The sequence below is a fragment of the Sturnus vulgaris genome, chromosome 2, assembly GCF_052056855.1.
Source record: "Sturnus vulgaris isolate bStuVul1 chromosome 2, bStuVul1.hap1, whole genome shotgun sequence".
NCBI lineage: Eukaryota > Metazoa > Chordata > Aves > Passeriformes > Sturnidae > Sturnus > Sturnus vulgaris.
Window position 1 is genome coordinate 3695317 of NC_142244.1, and position 13887 is coordinate 3709203.

Genomic DNA, 13887 nt, shown 5'->3' on the forward strand with positions numbered 1-13887 from the left:
TCTCAAACTTTGGTTTTTCAAACTTACCTTGTTAAGCTTGTGCAGAAAATGCCAAATAATTTCTGTGTCAAGCTGTTGGTTTCCCCAAGATGCTGATCAAATGAGGCAAAGTGGTGTCTCAGGGCAGAAGAAATGGCTTGTCCACAAGGTGGCTTGCAGAGCTGACATAATTTTTGTTCTTAACCTGAGTGCTGTCCATGACTATTTTAAATACTTGATTTTGGTTTAACTCTGTATTGCTAAGTTGGAGTTCTCATCATGGGTATTGATAAAGTAGGTCTTGTTCCTCTGCAGCCTAACTTAGCAATGCTGCAAGTGAGGAGTGAGTGTACAGAAAAGCATCAAAGGTGTAGGTCTGTCACCATGAATTAGATCCCAGACATTCTAATGCAGGAAGTCTTCCAGTTAGGAATTAAAAGATGATGGATGTCAGGCACTATAGATACTGGGTTCTCTCAGACAGTTCTGATGAAGTAATGGTAGTCAAGAAGTGCTGATTGATGAGATGTACATGTTCTTCTTAGCTACCACAGAATATTGTGGGCCAATAAAAAATATCAAGTAGATGGCAAATTAGTGAACTGACTGGCCTTAAAAAAAAAAACAAACCAAGCAAACCCCTCCAAAAACTACTAAAACAAGAAAACCTGAAGTTTATAGTTAAGCATTAATTAGCAAACAGGATAAAGTACACAGAAAGATGAAGCTTCTGGTTTTGAGGTGAGAGAAAATAAAAATTTGAAATACTCTTTTGGAAAGAAATTCATCAAGTACATGTCAGTTGTGATGAAGGGGATTGCAATTCCCAGTGTCATGCTATTGCCAAGGAATTAGTGAATTTAATGTCAGGAGGAAATAATTCTGTTTGTGGTGTAATCATGCCAACTTCATCCAGACCTCCTGTGCCCAGTGTGCACAGAAAAATAGTTTTAAACTTAACAGAAGCAATTGAAAATACTTAGAAAGTACATGAAAACCAAGAAGCAGCCTTTTGGCCTCGAATCTTAAAGCACTAGGATTTAAGGCTCTTGTCTGGATGCTGTATTATGTTCTTCTTCTGTAAAGAAGTATAAGAACTTGAGTAGTGAGAGATTTCTGATATGTCCATGTTGAATGTAAGGTGAAGGTAGAATAAGCTGGGTTAAATTAGGTGGTGGTGGTGAGTCAGTAAAACGAATTTGCCACAGATTGGCAAATTAGTTGAGACATTTTGAACATCTGCACATCTAACTTCCATGCTTCAGCCATCCTGTCTTTAATATTCAAGTATAATTCATGCCATAATACTGCTTTAGATGGAACTCTTACGCTGTGGAAGTAGGTCCTGCTTTTGGATCTTGGGGGATCAGTGGCTTCCTTTTCCACACAAAGCATTTTCCTCGCCATCTTTTACATTTGGCCTGAACAGAGCTCAGTGTTTGTATGGAGTGGGTGTAGCAGCTTCTCTAACACTCTCCCAGCTGCCTCTTGGGTCCTCCACCACCACTGTGAGCAGAGGAAGTGAAAATCACATTCGTGTGGTGCACTGAATGGTCCTGGGATAAGAGGACTGCATATAGAAATTACACTTTCAAAAACCAAAAACTTTCTACCAAAAAAATTCTAAAGCCCAACCTTAGGTAATCTCCTTTCCCAATTGAAAATGGTAAAACTTTTTCACACTGAGAGACACAAGATGCCATGACCCTTATAATTACAGATTCGTTTACCAGATAGTTCTTAATCCATAACTGAAAAATTTAGAAAGGCCATAGAAAAGTAGTCCTGAATGATAAGGTATAGAAATAAGTGTCCTAACAGCAGTTGCTTTCCATTTTTCAGTACATGGCTATTTAGTTATCTTGCAGTTAGTGTGTGGTACAAGAATCACAATTTATGGGAAGATGTGACAGTAGAAAGTTAAACATTTGTGATGTATAAAAAACCTAAAGCATGGAAACACATAGGACTGGGAATAAGTATATTTTATGATGCTGAGTAGTTTTGAATAGTTCACCTTTGAGTCTCGTTGACAAGTGTAAAACCAAATATTACACAATGAACTTAAACTGACAACTCTCTCATATCACTTGAGAAACTGGGTTTTTAAAATTAGTCTATAGTGTTTCTTTGGCTACTTGAAGATTTCTTTTTCTAAAAGTACAGTACTGAGTAGTCTGCTTTGGGTCTGGACATCTCTTCAGCTCAGTTAAGAGTTTTTGTTTGTTTATCTATCCCTTCACAAAGAGGTGGAGGAAAAATTGCGCAGTTGCATACTTTTTTTTTTTTAAGAAAAATCAAAGGAATAGAACATATCAAGCTTTTATTTCCAGCTGAAATTAATGGAGTCTGCAGTTTTGGCATGAACTGCTAATGATAGCTGCTAATTTAATTGATTTTACTGTTATGGAGATGATGGGAAGGGAAGAATACAGCAAAAATCAGAATTTTCATGCATGTAAAATTCTAAATATAAATTTGGATGCTTACTTCTGCATTTTGGTAATACTAATGAAACTATTGAAGAAGTCCCTACCAGTGGTTTGGGGAGAAGAAGGTAGTATGTTAATCAGGAAAACCAAATTGTGGGTCAAATAACAAAGCTATATAATGTCAAGTTCTCCATACTAGGTTTTAAAGGCTTTTTTTGCACATGAGACAATATTTATGCACATGTACATCAGTTCAGATATAAACTTACTGCAGAAAGCTCTAGCTGTTGATAGTGTTAGAGAGCAGGGAATCAGATTTTGAAAGAAGCTGTATTAGAAATGCTTCAGATCTCAAGAAGAGTGAGTGTACAACTTGGCAGAAAAAACCTGCTATTGGTTTATTTTTGGTAGGGTAACTAACAAATCTCAGAGGGTAGGCATTCATAGAGACAAAGTAGAAAATAATTTGCTCTCAGTATCTGCCCAAACAATCTTCAGTTTCATAACAACTTGTACTCTTCAAGCATTTCTAAGCACAGAACAGAAAACACACATTTTAATAAGGTTATCCATTTAATACTTGCCTTTTCCTTTACTGTAATTGAGCAAATAATAAACCAACTTGTTCAGACATAAGCAGTGTTAGAAAACAGTCAAAAACTGATCCTGTTACTGAATGGTCTGAAGCTGAAAATATTTGTTACCCAGTTATCTTTGGAAGTTATAGGTAGTTGGAGAACTTGCCAGGTACAGTGAACTTTGCTCTATTCTGTCACAAGATGTGTCTGTGGGTCAGCTTCAGTTTATTGGAAAGAAATTCCATGAACTAACTTTTCTCCTTCTGATACTGAAAGGCACAGAAGTTGCAAGACTTGTCTCTGCTTTGTGATTAGTGAGGGCTGATCCACTGAGGTGGATTCTGAAGCATTATGGTGAGTAGCAATGACCTTCCATCAGAGGACTCCAGTAGCCAGATTAGACCAAAAGCCCAGGATTGTGGCATAGGCTGCTACACTACTGCAAACCTGTCCCTTACAGAGCTGGTGACACAAATGGGTATTCTAAAACAGCCCAGCCATGGTTTGTATCTGAAGCACCAGGTAGCTTTTCTGACTTGGGCTGCAGCTGGTGGGTGGCTTGGCCAAAAGTGATTTGCTAAACCAGAAGGAAATTTCTTGAAGGTTTTTTAATCTATGGCGCTCAGCAGTAGACTTGTACATGAGGAATGCAACTTCCTTGTAGAAAGAAGTGTGTTCTCCAAGTTTTTAAAATTTTGGGGTGAGCAGTAGCTTTACAAGAAGGTCACATCCTTCCATTGTTATATTTCTTTAGTCTTAGTATTGAGTTCCAGTTTTCTAACTCTTGTGGGGATTGATGCATAAGAGTGTGTATATCTATAGGCAAAATTTTATTCATATATAAACCAATGAATTTTATTTTATTTTGTTATTGTAATTTTATTCATATATATTACTTTATACATAGAAAACTCAAATTTTCTATACAATTGTGTATTTCTGTGTACATATTAGATCCTTTATTCAATGCATGGTGTGTGTGTATATAATAAAGATGCAGATTGGAAGTTCTTTGTATTGTAGCCATCAAGAAAAGCTTAAACTCTTAGTGTTGGGTGTTAGAACACTGAAGTAGCTTTCAAGTGACACAAACTGACAGTATAGATTAATTCTTGAACACTTGAAAATGCAGCAGAATCTAAGCTTTTTCAAAAAGACTGCAGTGTAGCTTAACCTAATACCTTAAGCTCTCTGTCAGACACTGCAACTGGAGCACTGCAATTAGTGTTTTGGACTTAGAGCACTCTGGATTTCCCTGTCAGTGCATTAAAAGTGAATGAACAGCACTGTACTTGAATGAATGGACAAAGGGGGATAGTGTCAGAGGGAAAAAAAAGCCTTGTAAAGCTATCATCTCTTGAGATATGTGTGGTCTTATATCTAGGATGTCTGATTAACATGAGCCTTTGCAAATTGATTTGGTCTTGCCTAACTTTTAACTAGTGACACTTCCAAAGAAGTGGAGTTCTTGTTTAAATCTCCTTTTATTTTTTCCTCCCCTCCTTAGTTGAACCTGTTGTGAGCTTAACAAAAGGACCAAACCCTCTAATAGATGGTGCAAATAGGACAGTAGCAGCCACTTGTACAGCAGCCACTGGAAAACCTGCTGCACAGATTGACTGGGAAGGAGGCCTTGGTGAAATGGAATCCACCTCTACTTTGTTTCCAAATGAAACAGTGACAGTTGTAAGTCACTATGTGATTGTCCCTACACGATTTGCAAGAGGAAGACACATAACCTGCGTTGTGAGGCACCCTGCCTTTGAAAAGGAGCTGCGATACCCTTACGTGTTGGACATACAGTGTAAGTATTCAGTGAGGTAATTATTCCTGGTATAGATCTTGCAACCTCCCCCTTAATCTGTGTGTACTTCCACAGGAAGGAAATGAGCACTTCCTGCTTCAGGAAAATAAAGATAGAAACTGTATAGAAAAGCTGTGATCAGAGGCAGGTCAGGCAGGAGTAAAAGCCTAGGGTCTCTGTATTGAAAATGAAGCCATGAAGTTAGAATACTGTTACATTTCTACTGTTTTGGATGTTGAATCATGGGTAAACCTGAGAGTTGATCCATAAGCATAAACATAAATTGATCCATTTCAGCAGTATTAAAAAAGAATACTAATGAAGATTCATATTTGAGATGCTAAGTTGAACATAGGTAGTCTTGTGGTAGTCAATAAGTTATTTTCAGATTATTCACCAAGTTTTGTCCACTCTAACTAGTGTAAGGAAACAAGAACATAATACATACACGCCTAGCATTTGTTATTCAGCTTCAGATTGCTCATATAATTCAAACCTATACCAGGCTTCTTTAAAAAATGTATCGCTTTTAAAAGATGTGAATGCAAAGCGAGGTGGCTTATAATGTTGCTTAATTAAAACCAGTTAATACAAATAAGCTTTAGGCATGTAGTCCCTTTTTGTTAGACAATGCATATATGAACAAAACCAACTATTTCTGTGTTGTTCCTTTGGTGTCCTGTTTTGGCTGTGTGCTGCTTTAAAGTTCCTAAACACAGAAGTCTGTCAGTTCAAGTAGAACAAATATAGGGGCTGGAAAAAGTAGATTTGGCTGTTTTGATTTGACTAGAATTTGATTTTGGTTTTGTTCTGTTTGGTAAAGAATCACTTATTTTGGCATAAAATAATGATTAGCATTGCTTTATTTTATTGATCTTGAAATCAAGTTCTAAATTGGGGGGCCACCGATACAGAAATAAAACTAAGGAGTATTTGAATTATCTCAAACAGTGAATAAAATAATTGTTTCCTATTGAAAATGAAGTGAGGATGCAAGCTGGACTTAATATTTTCATCTGAGATGAGTGTTAATGCATGTTTCAGAATTTCTAACAAAGCTGTATAGTAAGGTACACAGCAGCAATTGAGAAGCAGTGTGTGTTCTTCAGTCTTCCCTGACACTTATTAGCTTTTGCAACTGCTTCTCCATCTCAGCTCCAGAGCTTATCCCAAATCATGCTGGTTCCTTGACTTTTGAATATTTTTCCAAGGTCTCCCTGAAATAATCTCCTGGCTTTTTGGAGCCATAACATAATTCTACATTTTGTTGGATAATTTAATCTTTATAGTTGGCATCTGTGAACTTTTTGGTGATTTCCTGATTACCTGGTTTCTCCCAAGGTTCTTTCTGTTCCTTTGCTGTATCTTTTTAATGAGTAGTGGTTCTAAGTTACCATTCCTCACTTCCCCAAAGCATGAAACTGTTGGGTTTTTTTCTGAAGTCCTCTTGCTTCCTCAAGGTGCTGTGTGGTTGCTGAAAACACACTGGGAAAGTTGCACCAATTAAAACAATTTGTTCACTGCTGCATGTTAATGTCGTAGCATGGAACTATATCATGTTTTCTGTATATTTTGGTAGTGGTCTTTAATAACAAAAAGGCAACCAACAACTAAAGCACACATTCCCCTCAAAAAAAAAAGTAAAAAGTACCCTTCTGTTCTATTGATCTTACATGCAATTCATTTTTAATGTAAAAGTTGTGATTGTTCATAGATAATCTTTTTTTGTCAGATGCCCCAGAAGTTTCAGTAACTGGCTATGATGGAAACTGGTTCATTGGAAGAGGAAATGTTCAGCTCAAATGTAATGCTGATGCAAATCCACTACCTATGGAATTTATGTGGACCAGGTAAATATTTATGGAAAGGGACTTGCCACATGATTCAGTCATGTGGCATGGTATAATCACTTTGCTTACAGTAAATGCATGTTTTGAAAACAAAGAATATATGACTTGTATTGGTTGTAATGGTTTTATCCAGCTTTTTAAAAGGAGAGTACAAGATGTATGTTTGTATGAATACAGGTGAGAGGATATCTTGTAAATTTATGTACCTAAACATAAATTTACTTTTGTCATTACTCTCAGGGTAAAGTCTCTTTAGTTACTCGAGGCAGATGAAACTCTGTGTGTTGCAGCATGTAGAGCAAAGACCACTAAATCTAGTAAGGATCCAAGTATTATTTACATATGCTTCTAATGAAAAAATTTAAAAGCTTACATAGCATCCACATTTCATGAATCTGTCGACTGCTAACCCCATCTCAGGCTTAGCTCAAAATCACTGTGATGAGAAATTGCAGCATATAAAAATTCCTATGTTTAAAAAAAAACTCCTAACAGCAGTACCATTTGCTTCTTCAGATGCACTGGGTTCTCAGTTCTCTCATTTGAATTTGAAACATATGTAAGAACTAACCAATACTACCAGTTTTCACAATTCTAGAAGAAATAAACCTATTTTAATACATTTAAAGCCATTCAAGCTTCAGAGATGACAGTTAGATTTCCTAACATTAAAATGGAACCAACTTTTACAGGAAATGTAAATTTTTCTGGAATAAACCTGGTGTACCTTTCTGAGCAACAACAAAACCCATTCAACAAGTTGTAGTACTGGTGAATGAGGAGCTTCATGTGTAGGGAGGGAATCCATGTAAAAGAAGGGTAGCTTGAGCTTGGAGAAATGAAAGAAGTATTGTGTTGAACTGTGTGCTGTTTGGCTGCTGTCAGATTGCAATAGGTTGTAGAACTGCCTTTCCAACCAGTTGTATCCCTTGGAATCCTAGATGATATTGTATTTACTGGGATACAGAAATATTTATGGTTAGTAATATTTTTTAAGTGTTTGAATGAAAATTTTATTAGAATAGAGATTTCAAATCAGTTGACTGTTTTATAATGTTTCTTGAAATTAATATTTCTGGTACTATGAATTATGAAGTATGTGCCTGATGACTTTTATCAGCTTTATGTGGCTGAAGCAATTCTGGGCAATAATCACAGCAAAGAAGTAGGAATGTTGTCTTGAACCCCATTTTTTGAAGACTGCATTTAGTGTTAACTGTGAAGGGTTTTTCTTTTCCTTTGAGTCTTTGTTTTAAAGTGATGGGTGCCTTTTTGTTCAATACTACTTTAAAAATCACGCTTACTAAATGCTTTCAAGATATTGTCATCTAGTGATCTAGTTTGAATATTGATTTAGGCCTGCTTAGCTGTTAATAGGTACTTAGATAAATCAAAATGGGTTTCAATGGCGTGAGATTACACAGGTGTTTAATGGGCAGTTGGCAGCCCTGGTAATATAGTTCCAGGGCCTTTTGCCCTTCCCCTTTTTCTCTTGTGTTTACACAGTTGTTACTGCGATCTCAGGCAGAATTGTACAGGGAAAGGATAGACTTAGAAAAGTCAGTTGATTAAAAAAAAAAAATTGACCAGTTGTTTCCCTAAGTGTATCACCAAGTACCACATTCCATTTCAGTGCGGTAATTTAGACAGAGAAGTGATGGGAGATGAGAAAAGGCAACTCAGGAGAGGAGAAACTGCTTGAATTCTTGCTCAGAAGGTCTAGTCAAAATGTCCTGTAAGTTAAGCATGTATGGACAGAAATAATTGCAAATGAATGGGCAGCTAATTCTGACAGCAGAAGTGCTTCTTAGTCAGACTGCTAGTTTTCAGAGCTTGGATTGTCTTCTTCCTCCAAGTTCTTTTGAGATGCTGTTTTCTTAGCTGTAGTAGTGATGATTTTAGACAGCTTGCTAGTTCCAGCAGATATGACATTTAAAGGATTTGGCCCAGAAATGAAATACTAAATAAATCTTCAGGTGTACACTGAAAATATTGAAGGAAAGCCTACTGGAAGTGTCAGAGCACAGTGAAAAATTCATTCCATAGATTATTGCCAGTATTATTTTAAACTAGGTGTAAATGTACACATTTGAAATATAACTGTTCTTTTAGGTTGGATGGACAATGGCCTGAAGGATTGTTGGCTGTTAACAATACTCTGCAGTTCAGCAGCCCTTTGACTTATAACTACACTGGGACTTACATCTGTAAGGTGACTAATGCCCTTGGTCAGAGAAGTGATCAGAAGACTATCTACATATTAGGTAAGTCTTACTTCTTATCAGAGACAGTATGTTAACTTGGAACTCTTTATTTGTCAGTGATTGAATTAGCAAACTGAAGAGCCAATTGTTGCATGAAATATATTAAATATATAATTTCTTTGTGTGAAAAGCCGTTGAAAGTGTGGATTTAAAAGCTAAAGCACAATTTGGGATTAAACTGACTCTTGAATAGCAACATATAGTGGAAATTCTTACAGTTGAGGTGCTTCTGAAATGATTTTCTCTTGGTAGTTAAACTTATGTTTTTTGCAGTGTTATCCTATGTTTGATAAGACATACTGACTGCAATAAACAGTACCTTTTCTGTAATAAATTGAGAAAACAGATGTTGGTGGAAGGGAGCAACTGCATTTAGAAAAGCTAAAGATGCTGTTTTAAGGGTTATGTTCTGAATGTGTGCATTTTACACCAGTTACCTGTGTCATTTTCTTGGGGTGCAGATACCCAGTAATCATCAAGTGAAATATCTCATGCAGAACTCTCGATGATCTACTTAGTACAATGTAGCAAATTTGTGTGTCTGTAGTACTACTGCTGTTGGAACACTCATTCTAGTATCATTAATGCAATGTAATTAATGTTTTGCTGTGACACCTTTTTTGTGAAAGGGCAGCATGACTTACAGTAAATGTGAATACTTCTGTACAAGTGTTAAAAAACTGTTCAGATTTCCATAAGGGATTAAGTAAATTAAGTTAAACTCTAGCTTGATCAATAAATGTTAGTATTATAGGGTTTTTTAAGGAAGATAATAGACATGAAAATTAAAACTTCATTCTGTTGTATTATGTTGCTGCTTTTCATTAAGCAAATCAAGTGTTAGAGCACATGTTGGCCTGTTAGAGGATACAGAGATGATGGATACAAACGTAGATGACTTTGTTAAAACTCCATATGAACCCTTAAGAGTTAAAATGAGAATGAGAATTTAAGACAAAACTTTAAGTACAAGATGTTTGAAACCACATCAGTCAGAATTCACTTTTGACAGTTTTCTGCATCTTTAGAATGAATGAAAATGTTGCAGTCAGTGATATAACCACACTGTAGGCCACTGTGGAAACCTAGTAACTTCTAATAAATTGTCTAGTCAATGAGCTAGTTAATTGGAAACTTATAAATAATTTGAGACAGTTGAATTAGTTGTAAACTACTTAATAGCTAAAATTTTATATCATTTAAAAGACTTCATGTGCTGCCAATTGTTACGCAAGTTATTTCTGTGAGAGTTACTTTTGGATGTTTTACATGGTTCTAATGCTGCTTCTATGGAGAAGACTTCATAGCTGCATAGCAGTCTCAAAACAATTACAAAAACTGGCACGTTATAAGAAATAACAATTAAAAAATTAGAATATCATCATTAAATAGGGTGAAATGTTTGACTAGAATGTAAATTTCAAATATACTTGCTCAAAAAATAATGCAGTTTATAGCTCTCTTCTCAGCCCTACTGTAACTCTAAGGAGTGGGGAGACGTTCTTTCAAGTCCACTATTATTCAAGTTGTCAGTTCTGTGAATATCATGTGCTGTAAATAGACCTCATGCTTTGTACTGTGACTACATGCTCATGCATGAAAATTAAAGGCTGTCATTCAAATTACACTTTCAACTAACAGACTAAAACAGGCCAACCAGGAAATCATAGATAATATTTCCTAAAATTTTGAAAAGCAGCATGGGCATACAGGCTAGCTGGGCAGTGGTGTTGGTTTATGTTCTAGCCTAATGCAAATGTTACAGAGTTTAAACCAGCTCAGAGCAGAGATAGTTAAACTGCACGGTTGGCCTTTGCTGTGTACTGATGGACCCTGTTTATATGTGTGCTGTTTTTCAGCTGTGCTCAGCAACTTTGTTGTCCTGTAGCAATTTAACTGCAATTAGCAAACCTTAGCTTTTTTCTGGGAGCTATGAAACTGAGCCTCACTTAGTGCAGAATCATACAGGGTCATGGTTCTGCCTGTTAGGTGCACCAGTAACAATAAAGGTTTTAGCTGACAGTAAATTTCAGTCTTTTAAAGTTTTATATTGATCATGCTGACAAAATGATTAAAAGCACTGTGTACAAACTTTTTGTATATAGGAGACTTGATAAAAATGGGAGAGGTGAAGCAATTATTAGTGTAACACCTATATTGTTTTCAGAAACAAATGCTAAGCACACTTTATTGTAACTCTCAAGAATAACTTCAGAGTGACTGGTTCTTTAAATAACTGAAATGCCCTTAAATGATGTAGGATGGGCAAATGACTAATTATCAATCCACTTACCACCTTTTAATATTTCACTTAACTCACCAGGTATCTATTAATGGTAAACATGACAGTGATGTACTGTAGAGCAATAAGCTGAAATAATCAATTAGCTTTTTTTCTCTCTTTGCTCTTAGCCACTGTATAAAACTTGGCATAAAATGTGAAGTGAAACTTGGAAGCTAACAGACAAAGCTGCGTAATCACACCATCTTTCAAATTTTAATTATGAAGCTGTCAAAAAGGATTTATGAAGTTAATGTTCTGAACAGTCACCATGCTCGTAGTTGTTAAGCTTTTTAACTGAAAAAAAGAACCACCTATTAAGTTGAAATGTGTTGTAAGTTTGGAATGTGAGCTGAACAAAAAGTTGGGTTTTGTCCTGATATTCATTGTTTAAAAAGTCAAAGCTATATTTTTAGTAAGTTCTGTTGTTCTCCTAAACTTTAATATTCTTGAAGTGAAATACAGAAATGAAAGAGAAGTAGTTGACAGGAACTAAATGGTAAATTCAGCTTTCAGTTTCAGGAAATTCTGCATATTTATATGAATAGAGAAACACTCAAATGGTGTTTGAAGCCCTCTTTATATATTGCTTTTAAAGCACAGCTATCATTGCTATTTTTATTAATTAATTTGGTATAAAGTTAACATTTCCATAGCTGTCCAGCAAAAGCAAGTCATGCTCCTCATGGAGTTCAAGTATTGAAGTAACAGTTTTCCAAAACAAGCTGTCAGCTTGAGATATAAAACACTTCTTCGTACAATATTGATTTACTCAGTTTTCTTACACAAGGAATTGAACTTTGTTTTCTTGGCTCTGTGTTCCTTCACCTTCATGCTGTTTACTGAGGCTTTCCCTTTCTCCCCTTGTAAGGGAGAGGTGACCTGTGAGACTCGAAATAAGGTGGGAACATACTTCTTCTGTCATGCCAGTCTTTGGAAGAGATGACTTTTGTTCAAGGTAAAGCCGGCCTTTGTTAGGCAGCAATCCTAGGAAGGTGTTGTTTGTAAGTACAGGGTCACCTTCTTGTAGAGTGGACATTGTGAGGATTAACTTAGCAAAGACCGATCATTGGTTTTAGTTTTTGCTGCTTCATATACAAACCTCTGTTCTGAGAGGCCTTGTGAATACAGGCACTCTTTTATTTTCTAAATTACACATTGGAAGAGATGTTGACAAACTGCTCTTTAGCAAAGGGCTTTTGCTCCCTGGTCTAGCAGGCTTTGAGTTTCCAGTGGTTTTCCTGAATATTCTTCCATGCTGGAGGTTATGTTAATAGTAAGTTTCTCTTGTGTCCCAAAAAAATACCAAAATCTTTTATTTGGTGCATGAAAATCCCAGCTAGAAACCACAAAAGCACAGTCAACTTTGAAAGTAGATGATTGGTGAGAGAAATTGTTGGTACCAATCTTAGTATTATGCTGCAAAAATAGGGGTGGGGGGACACACACTGAAAATAATCCTAAGGAAAATGTTTAGCTCCAGTGTGGAACCTTTGTAGGCAAGACACTGTGGGGAGAGTGTCTTGCAGTGTCCTCACCAATTACTTGACATGAGAGTAGCAATGGTTGGAGAAAGAGAAAGAATGATAAATTTCAAAATCATTTACTCTCAGACATTTAGAGTCTTCGTCCATGGAAAGCTGACTTTCCTTGCTGTCATAAAGGAGTTGCTACGTAAGCTTTTCAGCAGTTGAAAGAGCCAATTTTTAAGACCCAACTACGCAGAATTATTATTTAATTTTTAAGTACTTAACTTATTTGAGGATAATTTAGCAAGAACAGCAAGTTAAGACACAGTAGTATGTATGTATCTGCAAACATACAAGTAATACATACACAGGCAAATATTTGCCATCAATAAAATATGTGTAAAGAGAGATCTTGTAACTTGTGTAAAGCCAACTCACTTTTGGATTAGAAGTAATTGATAGCTGGTCCTTGTCTTGTCAGAGGCTAAAAAAGGGGACATTTGTATTGTGAATGGTGTGGGATTGATTTTTTCAAATAGGTAGAACTATTTTTGGCCACTCTGTGGCTTTTGGAACCAGACAGACTTTGACTGTCTATGTTAACACACAGCAACTCTCCAAGGAATCTTTCCTTCCAAGACTTTGTTTCTGTAATGCTTAAAGGACAAATTTTAACGCAAGGAAATTGTGCCAGTATTGAATTATCTTGCCTGTTGTAGCTTACTTTACCTCTCAAATGCTTCATAGTGGGCTAAATCCAAAATGGTTCATGGTTTAAGAATATTGTGTTCTCTAGTTGACTTTTTACCATGATAAGCTGATAATACCAGGACAGAACTTAAACCTAAGACTTTGAAGATAGTGGTCTGGTTTTTAGGGATGATTCATCCAGGTCTTTCAACCTCCATCTCTCTGACACTTGGTTTATTGTTGGCTTTGAATTGGCACAAGAAGCAGAGGTGAGTCCCAGACATTTGAAGGATGTGGATTGAAGTGGGGACATGTAGTGTTTGGGACATGAAACATGTCATGTTAGTTGGATGCCTTTACTAAACTTAGTGGTAGAAACTCCCCTGCCCAAGATAAGCTGTTGGTATTGTAAGAGCTGAGAAAACTATATCAAGATTAGTCATTGAAGGGAAAAAATAAAAATATCAAGCTGACACTGTTGAAAGTTGGTATTGACTTTGATGGGAAACATCTGGAAAATAATTAAGAGTGTGAAAACTA

At 36.2% G+C, this 13887-nt stretch overlaps 1 protein-coding gene across 4 annotated transcripts in view; it reads left to right on the forward strand.

The window, feature by feature from the left end:
- NECTIN3 (nectin cell adhesion molecule 3) overlaps positions 1 to 13887 on the forward strand; it is a 67930-nt gene that overhangs the window by 26447 nt on the left and 27596 nt on the right. For all 4 annotated transcript variants that reach the window (XR_015799581.1, XM_088156840.1, XM_088156844.1 and 1 more), the window contains exons 3-5: positions 4497 to 4793; positions 6526 to 6643; positions 8756 to 8907. Coding sequence is in view for 3 of the 4 variants with exons in the window: in XM_088156840.1 (XP_088012966.1) it covers positions 4497 to 4793; positions 6526 to 6643; positions 8756 to 8907 (567 nt within the window). In the remaining variant the exon portion in view is untranslated. The remainder of the gene's footprint in view (positions 1 to 4496; positions 4794 to 6525; positions 6644 to 8755; positions 8908 to 13887) is intronic.